This window comes from Sebastes umbrosus, chromosome 17 (assembly GCF_015220745.1).
Source record: "Sebastes umbrosus isolate fSebUmb1 chromosome 17, fSebUmb1.pri, whole genome shotgun sequence".
NCBI classification, from domain to species: domain Eukaryota; kingdom Metazoa; phylum Chordata; class Actinopteri; order Perciformes; family Sebastidae; genus Sebastes; species Sebastes umbrosus.
The window spans coordinates 20,656,754-20,676,454 of record NC_051285.1 but is presented as its reverse complement, the minus strand read 5'-3'; the positions used below and the strand labels follow the sequence as shown (position 1 = coordinate 20,676,454).

Genomic DNA, 19,701 nt, shown 5'->3' with positions numbered 1-19,701 from the left:
TACTAAAGAGTAAATCAAGATGTTGAATCTGTTGTCAAAGGTGTTGACATTGACCTAAATAGAGAGCTACAAATATTTGGGTATTATTCTTGATGACAAACTGTGCTTGAAAAATTTAACTCTTTTACAGATGTTTTATTGAATCTCTTTAGAAAGGTGCCATATAAAAGTATGGCTTTTCCTAAAAAAAATATTATGATTGTGAATTAATCATCATTAATTATCAACGCAACTTGTGACTTTTAGGTTGTAGCGGGCTGCAGTGGGTTTTAAAGCTAGAGTGAAGATACTGGCATCATATGCAACTAGAAAAAACCTAAGGAATCCATCGGTACGGGAAGGAGGCTAAATAACGCTCCAAACTAACGCTAAATTTTGGCGGGGAAAAACTGGCATGGCCATTTTCAAAGGAGACCCTTGACCTCTGACCTCAAGCTATGTGAATGAAAATGGGTTCTATGGGTACCCTCGAGTCTCCCCCTTTACAGACATGCCCACTTTATGATAATCACATGCAGTTTGGGGCAAGTCATAGTCAAGTCAGCACACTCACACTCTGACAGCTGTTGTTGGCTGTTGGGCCTGTTGTAATTGGAGCATATTTTTTATGCTAAATGCAGTACCTGTGAGGGTTTCTGGACAATATTTGTCATTGTTTTGTGTTGTTAATTGATTTCCAATAATAAATATATATACACATTTGCATAAAGCTAGCATATTTGCTCTCTCCCATGTTGATAAGAGAATCAAATACTTGACAAATCTCCCTTTAAGGTACATTTTAAACAGATAAAAAAAAGTGCAATTAATATGCGATTAATCGCTGTTAACTATGGACAATCATGCGATTAATCGCAATTAAATATTTGAATCGATTGACAGCCCTAGTGTAAACACGTGCAGTAAAAACAGTGAATTGCCTGAAGGTAGGTTTTCAGCTTGTTGGTGCCATAAATTGTAGCCATGAGAGGAATTCACGGAAATGTAGCAACAGGCTTATTAATCCAACCTTGGCATGCTCTTTTCCTCTTCATAAACTCATTAACAGATTAATTTATGAAATAACCAGCGCTTATGTACAAAGTAGCAATTGGGTGTTTGTTGAAGTAATTCATCCAGAATCATGAGAAGAAGTAAAACTTTTTTTTATTTTAAAAAAAATAGAGCCTTCCTGCCCAAAAAAAAAAAAGCTATAATCTGCTATAAGGCGTTCCTTTCCTCGTGGTTAAAATCAGAAGCTCACTATTAGCGCTCAGCAAGAGACCCAGCCAAACACACAGCCTAGTCGGTCTATCTAGCACAGTTTGCTAATCCCCAGAGTCAGTTACTGGGACGCAGCATCGTGCCAGCTGTGTTGCCTACACATGGTTAGTGCAGACCAAAGATTAAGGCGTAAACGCCACAAACACTGCTGATTCTGACCCAGTTAAATCCTTCAATAATATGATATCTGTTCGAATCATGTTGGAAATGAAAGCATAGATTGTTGGTTTGTCCACAACAACATCCAATATCTATTATTAATGTGGGTTGTAGACCCTGTTAGAAAAGGCAGAGCTGACCTGACAGACTAAAAAAATATAGAAACGCTATGAAAATGTGAGGATAGAATGACAAAATCCCTGAAATAAAAGTAATATAATCATTGATAGAAGCTGATCATTTCAGATTAAAATCTCTTTACAGTGTAATCCATGAAAAGCAGGCTGAGAGTTCTGACCAGCGTCCATGCTTTGGGAGCAGAAATGAATCATGGGACATCACAATCTGCAGTCCTCTGAAAATTCCAGTTAGTGTCCCAGATTTTACTCACTATTCGTAGTAAATAGGCCTAGGAAAATGAGAACTTCTCTCTGTAAGTAGGCCACAAGGGCATGATTTATGAAGCAGCAAATTAAAACTCAGGTGTGATCTCACCTGTGGTAAGTAAAAATGGCGTCATGTAACAGCCAAAGACAGTTTTCACATACTAACACTGAGCAAAGTTGTAACAGCACACATTCATAATCTCAATAAAACAGGAATGTATATACTGTATATATTATATCTGCTTGTAGGGACACTAATACAAGTTCCGTAAAACATGATGCTCAATTAAAATAGCTCTTGTTTATGGCTGACAAGTGTCGATGTCCCATCGTCTGACAGACACGGTTTCAGTCACACACCCAAGAATGTCAAGTATGTCTGCCTTAATGTGTCAAACTGCAGTCAAAAATAGTCACAGTAACTCATTTCAGCTGGCAAAATTACACTAGAGGTCAGAAACCAGGGCCAAAAAAAGTATTAAAGAATGCATGTAAAGAATGGAGGGAATCTTAAGTGTAGCCTCTATCATGAATCAAACAGCTTCATTCTTGGAAGCCCCGCCTCTTTCTAATCCACGCCTGTGCTAATACTCTCTGCTGCTGCAGCAGCATCACCAGCCCACTGGAAGAGGGGGATGATGTGATTTAAATGGGCAGCTTGGGGAGGAGATTACACCATTTGCTAATTTCCTAACGATGAAACGTCTCGTTCTTTCTAGGCTGCAGAAAGACAGGAAATGGAAGTGATGCAGGGATATTAGATGACTGCATGGGAACATGGGCCACACTGGCATTCAGGCTCTCTCAGTGTTATTACATGTAAACAGGTCAAATTAGCTCCTGAAAGGTATGATCTGGGATCTTATTGACATATTACATGGCTTATTGATGTTGTGCTACCATAAAAAGTGGTACTGCCAAGCTTCGAAAGGAGATGATATAAAGTAATTGTACAAATAATTATTAAAGGGGAACATTAAAGAATTAAGAATTAAGAATTCCAATATGTTATTTCCATGGGAACATTCAATCAATAGTTGTGAACATGAGCTCCTCTCTCTCAAAGCCAGAAACCGGAGAAGTAAGTCTCAAACTTGTGATGTCATAGGGTATAAAGTGTGGAACCACTCAATAGACAATCAATGGGAGGCTGTTTTTGTGGAGCCACAGAATGTTTGCTTTCTTTTTTATACATGTAGAAAATGTACCCATATACTCACAACATTCACGTGGGTGCTCTCAGTGTCTTCAATAACATCTCTCCCCATTCATTGTCTATGGAGCAGCTCCACACTTTGTACCCTATGACATCACAAGTTTGAGTTTTAGCGCTCTAGTTTTTGGATTTGGGATAGAGTTGTACATGTTTACTAATATTTTTTGGACTGTCTTAGACCATAGGAATAACATGTATGAATTTTGAAAATGGGTATAGTTCCCCTTTAAATATGGAAGTAAAAGGTATCAAATAAATGTCAAGTCAGCTCTGCATAACAGACTCAGGTGCACAATAATAACAAAGTGCCATGTGGTGTTCATGAAGACACTAGCCAGTTCAAGGGACAGCCCTTTTTGGCACCACTGACTTGTATCTCAACTTGGTGTCATAATGCCTCTGACCAATCGATTTACCTCGACCAGCTGGAAAATTGTCTAACAGTTCCCCTCCCTCCAGGATGTCTGTAGGACACAGGGTATCACAGCCCCACTTATACACTGTATACCTTCTCACACACAGTACAGCTGTATTCCCTTATACAAACTGTACAGATGTATGGAATGAGCACTCATTTTGCACCTTGTTTAGATTAGTCGATCCTCCTTTAGTGACATCTTGCGGTGAGGTTGCAGATTACAACCAACTGAAACTTCTTCTGTGTGCCAAGCCTGTAGGAGAACTACGGTGGCTGATGCAAGGACATGAATGGCCTTATCTAGAGCCAGTGTTTGGTCTCTCCATCCTGGGCTACCATAGAAACATGGCGGCCAACAGCATATGTAGATATAAACGGCTCATTCTAATGTAATGGTAACATGATTGTTATTTTCAGGAATATACTCAAAAGAAAACATATTTATTAATATTATATTCCATTTCTGCCAATAGATCCCTCTAAATGCTTCCTTTAAGAGAGCAGCTATGAATCTGAGGTCAAATGTTTGTAATAGGGCTGTCAAAGGTAACGCAAATTTGTTTTAACGCCACTAATTTCTTTAACACATTAACGCAACTTGCAATTTTTAAAGCTAGAATGAAGATAATGGCATTATATGAAACTACAAAATCAAAAGAATCCATTGGTACCAACCATGTCATGATAGGTTGTCGAGAAGGAGGCTAAATAACGCTCCAAACTTATGCTAAATTTTGGCGAGGAAAAACTGGCATGGCCATTTTCAAAAGGGTTCTTTGACCTCTGACCTCAAGATATGTGAATGAAAAAAGGTTCTATGGGTACCCACGAGTCTCCCCTTTACAGGCATGCCCACTTTATGATAATCACATGCAGTTTGGGGCAAGTCAGGCAAAACATGGCAAACTCAAGCCCAACAGGCAACAACAGCTGTCAGTGTTATGATTTAAGCATAATTTGAATGCTAAATGCAGTACCTGTGAGGGTTTCTGGCAATATTTGTCATTATTTTGTGTTGTTAATTGATTTCCAATAATACGTAAATACATAGATTTGCATAAAGCAATCATATTTACCCACTCCCGTGTTGATAAGAGTATTAAATACTGGATAAATATCCCTTTAAGGTACATTTTGAACAGATAAAAAATGTGCAATTAAATTGTGATTATTTAAAATTAAGCGTGATCAAATATCTTATTCGTCTGACAGCCCTACTTTGTATCATTGCATACCTTAAGAGTTTGATCATTAAAGATATTCACATCTTTATTTTTACTGTTTAAATCCTGTTTTAACTTTTCAAACAATAGCTCAGACTTAAGTTACATTTCATTTCAGTTCTATCAACTGTGAATGAGTCCAGTGGTGTCATCTCAGTAATGATGTGTCTTGTCCACTGACCTGACAGTGAATAAGGAAAGATTGGAAATAAAACAGAAGGGACCAAACAGAAGAATAGTTGTTCTGGCCTCTGCAGTGTGGACAATGGCTGCCACCCAATGGACAAAAGGTTCATGTGCTCAGCTGTGCACACTTGGCCTTGCCATGAAATAATTTAATTTAGGCCCAGAATGATGTCTGGGCACATTTAAAGTTTATTTCTCTTGAGAAGTGATCTACTACCGACACTTTATAAATAAGCAAATGTTTGAGATCATATTAATTTAGTGCCAGACATAATTATATTGGTGAGGAGAGTTCTTATTTGTGAGTAAAGGTGAGGGGTGTATTTTTCAGCCTAAAGCAAACCATGTGATGTTCCTGAAATCAGAAACCATATCATGATAAAAACAAAAAAATAGACAGAGAGAGCAGACAGAGGGAGAGCAGGTGTTCAACTGACACCAAACCTGAACAGTCAGTTAGTATTTGTTCAATAACCAGCCCCTTGTTATTGTACTCTCACTGCAGTCTCGCAGTTACACAGATCACTGCTGGTTGCCTGGTAACCCCACAGCGATGACATGACTCCAGGAAGTCACTGCACCCGGCCGAGAAATAGTCCAACACATAAACAACTAGATAAACTGAGAAAAAAAGTTTGGAAACTTGTGTTTGCTGGATTATTTCTCTGTTGTTACAATGCTAATTGGCAATGTATTTTACATCGGAGAGCATTTTGGCAAAATTTTCTTGAGCGCTACCCAGATAATAAGCTGTGCTGCTCATCCCACAAATGCATGATCCTTACAAGTTGGACATCATTGTGAAGGTAAATAAACAGGCTTTCCAACGATATAAAATACAATGCTAAATAGCATTGTAACAACAGAGAAATAATCCACCAAACACAAGTTTCCGAACTTTTTTTCCCCAGTTTATTACTGTAAACAACACAGAGAGATATAAGTTTTGTTTTGAACAGAGCTAGGCTAACTTTTTCCTCCTGCCTCCAGTGTTTATGATAAGCTAAGTCAACAGCCTCCTGGCTGTAGCTTCATTTTTAGCAGACAGAGAGAGGTGTGCAATGTCTCACCTTACACTCGGTAAAGAAATAAGCATATTTCCCAAGAGGTCAAAGTAATTTACTAACCTTTTAATAAATTCATGCAAAATGTGCTCATCCATCACATATATGGTTTGTTTCAGAGCTCTAGATCCAGAATCCAGATCTTATTATAACCACCTATAAATAGTGCTGTTGGTTCTAGGTCACACTCACATGCACATTTTTCTGCTTTTTTAAAATGGCCTGTCTTATGTTGATCATCGAGATCGGTTGAATGTAGGACAAAGCAAAGAAAAATGTCTCTGGCCTGTGTAAACATTCATTCCCACAGAGTCCCATGTAATTCAAAATGATGGTAACATGGGTAAAAGCATTGGCTGTGGAAGGAGACACACAAACAGATAAGCGCATATCAAGTTGACACCTGCTGTTGTACAGCGCACATCGCACCAATTGTGATACACCGTTTGTGTTTAACTTAATATTTGATGACTAATGGCGGGTGGGTCTCTAGTGTCAGTGCTGTAACGTCTTAGATTTCTAAACACCGGCCTTGTGCAGTGCATCTTTTACATGGTACTTATGTGGCAGAACAACAAACCGAGTACGGCCCCACAATTTGGGTTAAGCACTGAACCTTCACACCAAGCGGAACAAATCTGACCCAGGTCTTAACCTTAATGAGCTCTGAAAGAATGGAGATAATCTCCTTCATTACACAAAAATGTTATGAACTAGTTAGGAAGTAAAGGATCATTTTCACCATTCTTTTACAGCGTGATTCTGAATCAATCTGTCTCTGACAACTGGTTCAATGTGATGCTGTCAAAAGGAATTTATTTTACTGCCTGAAACATCTGCAATATATATATACAGTATATTACTCTATTGTAGTTATCAGAATTAATACACTATGAGTTGCCTAAAATAAGGTTGTTCAACAGGCAAAAGTATATATTCCTAAAGTAATAATCTTGAAGATTTTCCAGTGGGCAACTCTGGGCCTGAAAAGTGAATCCAATGCTGAAGTCCCTTAAACTTGCATTCTTTCTAATAGCCAGCAGGGGGGCGACTTCTCTGGTTGCAAAAAGAAGTCTGATTGTATAAAAGTGAGAAAATGAGCCTACTTCTCACTTGATTTATTACCTTAGTAAACATTGTAAACATGAGTTTATGGTCTCAATCGCAAGTTTCAAGTCTTCTTCAATACAGCATGATGTTCATTTAATAAGTTATGGTCCCATTTAGAGTCAAATAGACAATAAAGCAGGGCTGGGCGATATGGAGAAAATCAAATATCACTATATTTTTTACCAAATACTTCGATATCGGTATGCATCGATATTGTAGGGTTGACCATTTGTGCTTTGACAAAATATTTACACAATGAGATTTTTGATAAATAATTATCAGTAATTTGAATATAATGACTAAGTGTAAAAGACAAAAAAATAGAACAGCTAGAACAGTCTGGTAAGTTCAGAAAAGAAAAGACAACACTTATGCCATATTTCGATATGCAAAATCTAAGATGATATGTAGTCTCATATCACGATATTGATATAATATCGATATAATGCGACATTCACTGGAGAAAAAAACACTGTGTGGATCTCCGGGAAGTGAGATTTAAAAACACACCTGCAATTACCACTTATCACCACAGGCGCCGCCAAAGAGAACAAAACGCAGATTTTGGAGATTGTAACTTTAATTTCCAGGGTTCAATGATATCTAACATCTATTTACATCTATATTTATAGTATAACTAATATGCTTGGGCTTTTAATCAAGACTGTCTATTGTATTTTGTTCAAATTTTATGATTACAGAATAAAATCTACATCCACACCGGCAAAACACCATGAGTACATTACTGATATACCTCAAAATAACAGTGCACTGCACGACCCTAACCTGGGCCAAGGTTTATCTCACCAAGAATGCTCAAATTCAGGTGTTTGTTGTGCCAGCAGCTAATAAAGAGCTTAACTTGATGCTCCTCTACTTGTTGCACATGATTATCCGAGCGAAAAGAACTGAATGGGACGCCAGCCAAGTCTTGCAAGACCATATGGCCCCAGTCTGTGGTGGCGTTTGGGCCGTTGTTTCCTTCAGCATCCTATTGTTTGGTGTCAAAGGACTGGAGGGGGGGTGGGGGTTGGGTAGGGGGGATTATATATACACAGAACACATTCTCTCTTTCAAAACACACACTCCCCCATGCATACACGCACAAAGGCACATTACCAGTGTCATTACAGTTCCACCCATGATCCAGACATCTTTAATCCACTGGTGCAAAACCACATACTTAGAAGAAAGAAACACCAGAATGAGGGAAAAAAAGGGCTAATTTTAGGTGGTAATTTTAGTTGCCAAGTATATATTTAAAAAACCCAAATAACAGAGCTCCAGGAGCACCAGAGCAACACACACTCAGTTTCTCAGTGCAAATATGGAGAATAATTTCTAAAAGTCTGAAATTGTCACGAGATCCAAAGTGACATCCTGGCCAACAAAAAAAGCAGCATTTTGAGATGAAAGTACTTAGAAGTATGAAATTATGCAATGACATTAACGAAACAGAATCAGTACATGTGGAATTTGTGTTTGCAAGTTAGAATCTATTCCCTCAGTGGACTGAAAACGATTCTACTTACATCATAGATGTCTTTGTGCAGGCCTTCAGTGGTCCTCAGCCAGCTGCGGTTCAACTCACTCAGCTCCAAAATGGGCTGCACCTTCAGCCGGACCGACTCTCCGGACTGACGGATCATCTCCACGATCTCGTCCCTGCTCTTGCTCTCCACGTTGACCCCGTTGATTTCCACCAGCCTGTCTCCTGGCACCAGGCCCAGAGCCCGGTCCTTGGTCCCAGCACCCGGTTCGGCGAAGTGCACCACGCGCCGACACACTCCTCCGTCCGGCTGCCTGTCCAGCATGGTGGTCCTCCGCAAAGAGAAGCCAAAATCCCCAGTGTTGCGCCGCTGTAGCTCCAGCTCTCTTGGATCTGGTATTGGTGGAGCGACAAGCACAGGCAGCTGTAGGTCTGCACCAGGGAAGGTCTTCTCCACCATCTCGGGAATGTGAACCATGTTTGGGTTGGAGTGGGACTTCAAGGATGTAGTCCAGTTCTGCCCAAAAGCCCCCAGAGCGTTGTCCTCGCTGCTCCTCTGGGAAAAAGACACGTGCCTCTGGCCTACCAAGGAATTCACCCTGGCCAATTCCCCAAACTTAGCTGCTCTCTCCTTCACAGAGCTGCGATGATGATGATCCAGTTCAGGTCCCTTCACGTCTTCTTCACCAGAGGTGCTTGCACTCATTTGCCCCGCATCCTGCCCCAGGGTGTTGTGAAGACGCTCGGCCTCCAGGTCCGTCAGGTTGAGCTCCATGCTGGTAGCCACCTTAATCGGGATGGGACTAGAGATCTCCAGCTTGCCCCTGGAGTCCCTCTTAGCGCTCCCTCGATTGAGGTGGAAGAAGCCTCTGCGTATGCTCATCTCCTCCAGGCTCTTTAACTCAGCCTGGGACATCCGCTCTTTCTTCTCTTTCTTCTCCTTCTTGCCCAGGTCCTTCTCCTTCTCCTTGTCTTTCTTAATTAGGTGAAACATGCTCAAACTGCTCTGAAGTCTTATACCAGTTTGAATTGCTTACGGCGACAAAAGGACAGTTTCACATGAATGATGAGAGAGAGAGCTTCTACAGTAGTTGCTGACCTGCAGTGTCATCTGTAAGGAAGAGGATAAACAGGAGAAAATTAAGAAAATACTTGCTGAGAGCTTAATAGAACCGTCTAATTTAGTTCTGCCTGACTACGGTACTGGCATGCCAATTATTGGCCAATCATGCACATCTGTAATGGCTCATACAGTATGATGACATATGTGCAAAACGAAATAGAGTAAATTCTTCATAGGACGCTTTTTGAAACCCTTTTTTAACTTCAAGTTTACTATGTTTGTTATAGAGCAACAACAAGAATGCTGTTTATTTCGCCACGTATATACATACATGGAATTGACTCTTTTTTTTATGCATCTCTCATAATGTACTTACACAGAATGGAAATAACAGAATAAAAGAATACAATAATACAAATAAAAAATAAAATGTTTACGTACAAGTCAAGTGTTCTGGAAGTTGTAAACAATACAAATAGTGCAAAGAAATAAATACCGGATGGATATACATGGACTAGATGATCATGTACAGCATGTACATGTGGAGTTGTCTATGTACTGTATGTACAGTGAGTAGTATTTATACTTACAGTGACAGGTATGTAAATATTACAATATGTACATAAAGTGATAGATGATATGTACATATTACAAAAAATGTGTACGAAAGACTGTAAATTATAATCTAAAAATGTGCATTAAAGACTGTAAAAAATATAATCTATAACGCTAGCAGCGGATATTTGGTGTTACAGGGTTATTGACCGTGTATGACTCAATTAGTTGTCAACTATTAACTTAATCGGCAACTATTTTGATAATTGATTAATCGGTTTGAGTATTTTTTTAAGAAAAAAAAGCTCAATTCTCTGAATTCAGCTTCTTAAATGTGAATATGTTCTGGTTTCTTTACTCTTTTATGATTGTAAACTGAATATCTTTGAGTTGTGGACAAAACAAGACATTTAAGGACGTCATCCTGGGCTTTGGGAAACACTGATCAACATTTTTCACCATTTTCTGACATTTTATAGACCAAACAACTAATCATTACAGATTAATCGGTAATGAAAATAATCATTAGGTACAGATCTAGTTTGTTATATTAATGTTTTCATTTATAGAATATTATATCAGTCATTAAAAGATCCATTATTTGTTGTGTTTTGTGACAATATAATAACATTATTCCTACATCTTATTTTGCAAACTCATAACAACCTTTCATCAAACACTGTATTGCATATCATGTAATGATTCTTTTTTTCTTATAATCAGACTTTTATCAGTATCAACATACAATCTAAATAACTCAAATCAGAAGAAATGTATAGTGTGTCAGCTGTGTGAAAGGGAACTGACATAATTTTGATGCATTACAGTCTCAACAAAAAAAAATGACCTACAAACATTAATATACTCCAGATTTGGGGGATTTATTCTCTCAGTCCTATAGCTGCCCTACATACAGGCACTGTTTTTGGACAGCTTTGACCTCATCTGTCTTGCTGTCAAATGCTCAGCATCACCATTTAAAGTGATGCAGAACATCTAAACACTTTTGAACCATGCTCTCCACCTGAACCTGAATGCCTCACACATCCATATAGTAGCCTGTGTGAACCCATAAACAGTCAAATATGCACTTAATCTTCACTTAATCACATCTCCTGAGGTCATAGAGGCTATGAAATAACAATACAATCACTTTTCAGCACTTTACAATACAACTGAAACTATTCTCATGATGTCTTTTCACAGGAAATGATAAAAACCTTGTTGATGTTGAGCTTTACTGAACTTGCATGCTATAACTAGGTTGTTGCTGCTGCTAGTCCACAGCTTGGCTGTAATGCTCTCCCTTTAAGCTGCTTTGCCCTCATTCTCTAGCACCGGTGGCCTCAGGGAACACTTTCAATAGAGAGTGTAACCATTGTCATTCATTAATATAAAATACACAGTTATTAGTTAACGCTATTAACCGACATGACACTGACTTACCTGTAATTGTGCGCGTTGCTTGAAGTTTGCAGCATTTTGCTCCTTTCAATTGACAGTAGGTGCGAGAAATGGAGCTTGTGATGCCTTCAAGTGCTTGCCGTAAGCTCCGACTTAACCAAAAACAAGTATGGCCGGTTATAAACGACCCTGTGGACACAACCTCATGTTTGTGTTTCTATTACTATTACTTTTTTTAAACGGGCAGTCTGTAGGCATAGTCATGTATAGAATAGTCTATATATATTTAACGGCAAAAAAAATAAAATGGAACTTGAATTATGTGCACCACAACACAACAAAAATGACTAGTTATTTAAGGAATGATCTTTTGCTTACGCTGCTTTCATGAAATCCATCTTTATATTGTTAAATGTGGACAAAATGTGCTAAATTTAGCACCTTCTGTAATTGTATTTGGGTCGTCAATGTTTAAACTGCTCTAAAAGTTTAGTAATTCCAATGGCACATGAAGGTAGCATCAGTGTAAACCGGACAGCAGTGACCCCTGCTGGTCTTCTTACGCACTGCAACACTGAGTGTATGTGCAGGTACTGTATACAGAAGGCACAGGTAAATACCGCCAGTCTGCCCAATTTTCCTTGTCAGGACTCACCTTACAACACAAACACACGTTTTTATTTAGAAGTTTGATAGGATATTGTAGATTATGTTGATCTGAGATTTGACAATATATAAAATGAGCTTTTAAATCTTTGAGTTTGTGTGATTCTAGGCTCAGTTTGTGCGTCCCATGTTTATACATTTGAGATGTTTGCATATATGATTACATTTCAGCCCAAGCTCTTGAAGATTTATATTATATTATATTATATTATATTATATTATATTATATTATATTATATTACATTATATTATATTATATTATATTATGGGATATAATTGCCATGCAGGACAGCAAGATTTGTCAAATATATCCGGTCAAGTCAAGGAAAGTTAGGCCTTTTGTCCCACTCTATGGCACATAACCTCAGTGATGGAATGTAACTAAGTACATTTACTCAAGGACTGTACTTAAGTACTCCACTACATTTACTTGACACTTACAATTACTACTTTTTAAATAATCAGACAATATGATATGGTGCAGTACTAGTAATCTACCCAGTAGTATACAAAGTATCAAAAATTGGCCTTACATTGACGATCTATCAATCTGTCAGCCATTCTGTATCATGAGTACATTTATTTTTCATACTTTAATTACATTTTGCTGAAAAAACGTTTGTAATTTTACTTAAGTAGCATTTTGGATTCAAAGCCTTGTCTTGAAATGTAGTATTTTTAGGCTATGGTATTTCTATTTTTACTTAAGTAAAAAATCTGAGTACTTCTTCCACCACTGTCTAACCTACTGCACAGGTTACACTCCACTGACTTTGCTGAAATTTGTCTTCTGGCAAAAAAAAAGTACAAAACAATGAGAATCAGACCGAGATATCAACTATTCTAAACCAGATCAGAGCCCTTGTGTATTGCTGCTTAACAGGCCATGTAAGTATACAGTTGCTGATGCTTAAAGCAGCAATGGGTAGAAATGGAGCAAATATGATTAAAAAAAAGTTATTTTTATAAAACGGTCACTATACCCTGACAGTAATGCAGTGCTCCTAATGGCATCTGCAAGATTTCACAGACCGGAGAAAAACAACCAATCAGAGCCGAGCTGGAGCCTGCCGTCTCTGAGCAGCTGTCAATCATTCGCGAACTTCGATCAAACGATCAAACTAGGCAGTGCTGATAAAAAATTAATCAATATTCTGTTTGCTAGTGATTGACAGCTGCCTCTCTGAAATGACCTGTGATTGGCCAAAGTCTATCGTCACGGGATTTTTTAAAGCCTGAAAACAGAGCCATGAGGAGGTGCAGAAGTCTAGCTTTCTCTCAGAACACTTGAATTACAATATGCTGAAAGATTATTATGGAATTTTTGCCCAATGATGCCAAAAACATTCTGCCTTACTGCCACCTTAAATTCGCCATCTGTCTATTTACAGAGGATCCTTTGTTGTCTTTGTAGTGGAGGTATGAATAAATCACAGCAAATACATTGATTTGTCTATATTTACAGAAACATTTTCATAGAAATCTGCACTACATTCATATCAGTGCTTCCCTCTACAGTACACATAATAAACCAAGAATGGTAAACACATTGCAACATCTCCAAACCATTCCAAAATTCCACATTATTAATGTTAAGTTCGGGTTTCTGTGGCTAGAAACAAATACACTGAATCTGTCACAGTTTCTCCCTGACATTGTCTGAATCATTTTAATAATCACTAACTTCATAACTCAATTTAGATATATACAAGCGCAGTTATAGATGGAAAATATATATAACACAAAAGAAAAAGATGGTTTGAAATCATTTACTGCAAGCCCCCAGGAAGAGCGCCAGTGGCCAAACGGCGATACTGGAACTTCTGTGTCCGTTACATGATGCCATTGGGCCCAGAAAAAAAACCTTTTCCCATAGACTTACATTGGGAAAGAGACAACTGTAACTCAGCTGATATTTTTTTTTGAGGTGAATCAACTTTCCAATATGAACATTTGAATAGCCCTTATTTAAATCATTAGGTCTTAAAATTTGTAAAATGCACAAATAGCCGAATCCAGAGTTATTCTGTGACCGAGCGGACGCTACTGCGCCTGCTCCATGGGCTCAATGGATGTGGAAGATCTCAGGAAGATCCGGGTACTTTTCCAATCGGAAGTCGAGCCATTTTGGAATCCTGCGCCAATGAGCAACTTTCATACGAATGAACGGGGCCCCGCCTCCAACCCTGCATCCAGTTCTCTTTATACATCCAATGATTTACAGCCATGACTTTTTCCCTCTTCCTGTTTTGGCCATGTTGTGCAGTCTAGTCTTGCTGCGATCCTTCTCATCTGGAGTTCTCTTCGAAGTACACTCCAGCGTGGAGTCCGTCTCGAAGGAGATGGCCGGGCCTTGGTTGGGAACGCCGCCGCTCCTGTCCCGTGATGTGGGTGAGGCGGTCTGCAGGACGACCCTACCGCGCAGAGAGTGCTTGAGTTCGAGGAGCAGTGGGTTGTTATCGGAGTATAAATCCACCCGCGCCCCGGGGTTCCTACCCGAGTCGCAGCACGTACAACACGCGGATAACAGCACTCTGAAGATATAGATCCAGCCCAGATAATGCAGCTCCACAATGTTCAAAATGAAGCAACCTAGACTGACGCTGAACATGAAGTTGAGGAAGATGGTCTTCTCTGTCGCTCGAGACACGAAGCAGTCGGTCCTGTTCGGACAAGGGTAGGTCTCGCAGCGGAAGAGGTGCGGGACTTCGAATCCGAATAGGTAATACTGTCCAATGAGGAAGATTATCTCCATGATGGAGCGCAGCAGAACGTGTATGATGTAGATGAGTAAGACTTGGCTGGAGAGCTGGGTTGGATCCTTCCATACCTCTCTCGCATCCTCCTCCAGCTGGTTCCTCTCCTCACACTCCTCTTCCCGTGAGCTCCAGTCCTCGTTGTTATAGGTTGCGTTATAAGGATCGCCGGCCTCCAACGTCGTCTCTTTATCTCCTCCTCTGTCCCTTTCTAGTGAAGGCGAGGACCTGGGTACCACTTGGACCTTCTTATCATCCTCTGGCTTTTCATTCTTGGTGATTTTTTGCAAGACGTAGACGATGTAGAAGATGGAAGGCGTGGAGACCAGGACGATCTGGAAGACCCAGAAGCGCAAGTGTGAGACGGGAGCAAAAGTGTCGTAGCAGACGTTGTTGCAGCCAGGCTGCAGGGTGTTGCAGGTGAACTTGGACTGCTCGTCGCTGTAGACCGCGTCCCCGACCAGGGCCACGAGCAGGATGCGGAAGATGAGCAGCATCGTCAGCCAGATCTTGCCGATGACCGTGGAGTGGTTTTGAACTTCCGTTAGGAAGCGGCCAAGAATGGACCAGTCTCCCATTTCTGTGGGAAAACACAATAGTTAAAATTAGGGCTAACAAAGCTAACTTGATAATAATGCAAATTCATTTTAATGCCACTAATTTCTTCAACGCGTTAATGCAACTTGCGATTTTTAGGTTGTAGTGAGCTCAGTTTTAAAGTTGGAGTGAAGATATTGTCAACTAGAAAACCTAAGGAATCCATTGGTACCAATTATGTCATACTAGCTTGTCGTGAAGGAGGCTAAATAATGCTCAAAATTTACGCTAAATTTTGATGAGAAAAACTGGCATGGCAATTTTCAAAGGGGTTCCTTGACCTCTGACCTCAAGATATGTGAAAGAAAATGGTTTCTATAGGTATCCACCTGTCTCCCCTTTACAGACATGCCCACTTTATGATAATCACATGCAGTTTTGGGCAAGTCATAGTCAAGTCAGCACACTGACAGCTGTTGTAGCCTGTTGGGCTTGAGTTTGTTATGATTGCAGCTGTTGTTTGCCATGTTATGATTTGAGCATATATTTCATGCTAAATGCAGTACCTGTGAGGGTTTCTGGACAATATTTGTCATTGCTTTGTGTTTTTAATTGATTTAAAATCATAAATATATACATACATTTGTATAAAATAAGCATATTTTCCCACTCCCATGTTGATAAGAGTATTAAATACTTGACAAATCTCCCTTTAAGGTACATTTTGAACAGATAAAAACTGTGTGACTAATTTGCGATTAATCTCGATTAACTATCTCATGCGATTAATTGTGATTAAATATTTTAATCGATTGACAGCCCTATTCTAAACGTACTAAAAATCAAACATTCCTCTCTGTTTGCTGCTAAAAAAGAGGTTACTTTTGATGATTTGGAAATTACTTTATCTTGTTCTGACTTCTGAGATATAGTATATATATAGTATAGTATAGTATAGTATATATAGTATATAGTATTGCGTTGCACTAAATATGCTCATGCCTTTGCATAAGGAAACTACAGTGTTAGCAGTTGAAGTGCTCTTTACTAATAGGGACTTCCACTTCTACTTAAACCAGCACCCAAAAACTTTGCACACCTGACAAAAAAGCATCAAATGCATGCGTTTCCTTATTCTGCAAGATCACGATCAACTATGGACAATCAAGCGATTAATCGCATCTAAACATTTTAATCAATTGACAGTCCTAGTTAAAATACTATAGTCAGGCACAAGGTATCAATAACTGAATCATGATAATAATGAAACTGAAGTGGTTTCTCTTACACTCCTAAGGAGAAAAAAAATGCACTGTATGACTCAATCTTACCAAGGAAGCAGGTGCATGAAACCAGATGTATTTGCACATGTATGGCTTTCAGACATTATCTAGATTTAAATATTGACCTAAAAATCCACTATAAATATACAGTAAATATCATAAAATAGCTTTCTTGGTGTGTCATCGCCTCATGTTAGTATATGTCACAATCTGGCACGACCTTCATTTTTTAATAAATTGTCACAATGAATTTCAACCGTTTTCTTTGTCACGTGTATTTCATAGGGGTAGGCACCTTTGGCGCCACCATTGGCACACAATAGCTGAACCAATGACACGCTAGCAATAACTGTGCAAGACAGTTTTTTGGAAATATTGAAGTGCCCTCTCATCAGTAAGCCAAATTACCTCTTTCACAGCCATTGGCTGTTGGACAGCCTGTTATTTATAGGGATGCACCGATCCCACTTTTTCAGTCCTGATACTGGTAGCGATACCTGGGCTTTGAGTATCAGCCGATACCAAGAACAGATCCGATACCAGTGTTTAATTTATAAGCTGTATGCCTCACTGTGTGGAAGTTACTGGATCATTCTTTTATGTGAAAAAATAAAATATCATAACTTTCATAACTTTGTAAAACAAAATGTAACAAATAAATACAGAGATATAAATGTATTGAATTGTTATTTATTATTAAAATAATAATTTGTTGGCAAAAAAAAATCTTCAAAATTAACATTCAAGTGTAAACCTTTTTAATGCAGCAACAAATTGGTCAAAGCTTAAACAAGAATTAAATATAATGTATATGTATATTATATAAACATAGAGTTGAATTTCATAGATCGGCCCCATTGTCACCGATATCCAGCTATTTGAGTCAGTATCGGCCCGATATTCGATCCGGTATCGGTATCAGTGTATTCTAGTTATTTAAAGATCCCATATTATGCTCATTTTCAGGTTCATACTTGTATTTTGTGTTTCTACTAGAACATGTTTACATGCTGTAATGTTCAAAAAAACTTTTATTTTCCTCATACTGTCAGCCTGAATATGCCTGTATTTACCCTCTGTCTGAAACGCTCCGTTTTAATGCATTTTGACGGAATTGCAAACGGAATTGCAACAGAATTGCGTTGCTAGGCAACAGCTTGGGTCCATGTGGACTTTCTGTCAGCTGATGACATTCACATACACTGCAACCAGGAATAAACTGGGACACATGTTGTTTACGTTTAAAAATGTGTCAAAGGTCTAAATATTGTATATTTGTGACATCACGAATGGGCAGAAATCCTGACAGCTTGTTTCAAATGCAGAGTTTCTGAATATGGGCTGAGTGTATTTCCCTGTGGATTGAGTGTTTCGATACTATCACAGTATTTATATAGGTCTTAACCCTCCTGTTGTCCTCGGGTCAAATTTGACCCATTTTCAAACTTCATTATATCATAAATATGAATTTATTTAATCTAATTTCCCCAAAATATCATTGATGGTTGCCTACTGTGGTCTTTGCAAAAATATTGACCACTACTTTCGTTGAATTGTGGGTGTTTTATTCAAATCTATAGCATCTGTGGTCTTCCCGAGTCAAAATTGACAGGAAGACCACAAGTGTCATTATGTGACAAACTAAAAGTTTACATATACCAGTATGTGATAATCCATCAACATTATGTTCTTCTGATAATAACTATAGTCAAAATAATTCATATCTGCTTTTTTTTACTAAAGAAAATAGGTAAAATTTGACGGAAATTAGGTTTATTAACCTTAATTTCCCCCAAAAAAAGTGTAAAACTTTATAATTGGGAATAAAGTTAGCCAAAAAGGTGTAACAGAATTGGGTGATAGTTTATACTGTATGATTTATAAACAGTCAAACCAGAGCTGGTCAATATTGACATGGGAAGACAAAAGTTGCATGGTCGACGGGAAGACAACAGGAGGGTTAAACCTGCTTTATAATGAAAAAACATGAAAATCTCACTTTTTATAATATGGGACCTTTAAGGTAGTTTGATTGATTTTTTTCCCGACCCGCATTCCACGAAGATCCGCTCCAATCTGCCTCTGATTGGCTAGTACTCCTTGTGCCTTCTTCCCAGAAAAGTTTATTGCTGATGAGCAAGATTGGTGGAAGGTTGCTATGTTTAATATGTATGTTTTCATAAGGATGGCAGCCTTCTTATATAGTGCTCTAATATATAATTACAATGTCCTGATTATGGGAGAAATATTGCATGTTGCCTAAGTGGATGGAATAAAATTACAGATCTGTTGGAGATTTGAATTTTGATGTGTTGTCATAACAACAACCACCTTAATGTTGATATGACACACTGATTAACAAGAAAATTTAAAAATGGCAATTCACACCATGAAGGTTGCCGACCCGTGTTATTACAAACAGTAAGAGCAGTTATTCCATTAAGCTGTAAATTACCAGCAGTTTCTCATATTCACAAAATAGTTTAGTTACATTCAACGACATTTCTTGTAACAGAAATTTAAAAAAATTCTTAGGTTTACAAATGAATTCTCAAATTATTATATATGATCTACTCCTTAAACAAGCTAAAACATAATCATTCTGTTCTCCATGTCCTGGTGGAGCTTACCTTTGGAGAATCTGGAGAGTTTTCCTTATCCAAAGCTGGAAAAATACCAGAGGAAGCAAACTGCATAACTGTATTTTCAAGTGGAGCCCGTTGCTGGATGTTATCGTGTCTTTTGAGCTGGACGAGGGGAGAATGGGCTGACCACACATATTCCCTCTAACTCTAACTGAAACATCGGTTGCACTGTATGTGAATAAAGGCTTTCAATGTACAGTGGGACAAAGATTGAAAATGTACAATGGGGGCACCTTTACTGAACCAGCCATTCACGGACGAGCAGAGGGTTCAAAGAA

General features: G+C 38.6%; 3 protein-coding genes across 7 annotated transcripts in view; 1 reads left to right on the top strand and 2 right to left on the bottom strand.

Moving 5' to 3' along the window:
- The window catches only part of LOC119476257 (unconventional myosin-XVIIIa-like), a 90,537-nt gene extending 78,906 nt beyond the window's left edge, over positions 1–11,631 (bottom strand). For 4 of the 5 annotated variants that reach the window (XM_037749618.1, XM_037749619.1, XM_037749621.1 and 1 more), the window contains exons 1-2: positions 11,579–11,630; positions 8,558–9,625 (exon numbers count right to left, since the gene is read on the bottom strand). In XM_037749618.1, the coding sequence (XP_037605546.1) occupies positions 8,558–9,508 (951 nt within the window). In that variant the 5' untranslated portion in view covers positions 9,509–9,625; positions 11,579–11,630. Of the gene's footprint in view, positions 1–8,557; positions 9,626–11,578 lie in introns of all 5 variants that reach the window. The other variant, XM_037749623.1, reaches the window with a different exon arrangement.
- Positions 3,015–19,701, top strand: part of vezf1a (vascular endothelial zinc finger 1a) — a 38,477-nt gene continuing 21,790 nt past the window's right edge. The window contains exon 1 of the mRNA XM_037749625.1: positions 3,015–3,490. Within this exon, the coding sequence (XP_037605553.1) occupies positions 3,485–3,490 (6 nt within the window). The 5' untranslated portion in view covers positions 3,015–3,484. The remainder of the gene's footprint in view (positions 3,491–19,701) is intronic.
- LOC119476259 (gap junction delta-2 protein-like) lies at positions 14,294–19,570 on the bottom strand. The gene is made up of 2 exons (XM_037749628.1): positions 19,409–19,570; positions 14,294–15,538 (listed from the first exon to the last, which is right to left on the bottom strand). Exon 2 carries the CDS (start codon positions 15,534–15,536, stop codon positions 14,421–14,423), a length of 1,116 nt encoding a protein of 371 aa, XP_037605556.1. The 5' UTR covers positions 15,537–15,538; positions 19,409–19,570; the 3' UTR covers positions 14,294–14,420.

Bases quoted from the DNA above. Each gene is read 5' to 3' on its own strand.
- LOC119476259 (XM_037749628.1), bottom strand. From the start codon at position 15,536: ATGGGAGACTGGTCCATTCTTGGCCGCTTCCTAACGGAAGTTCAAAAC.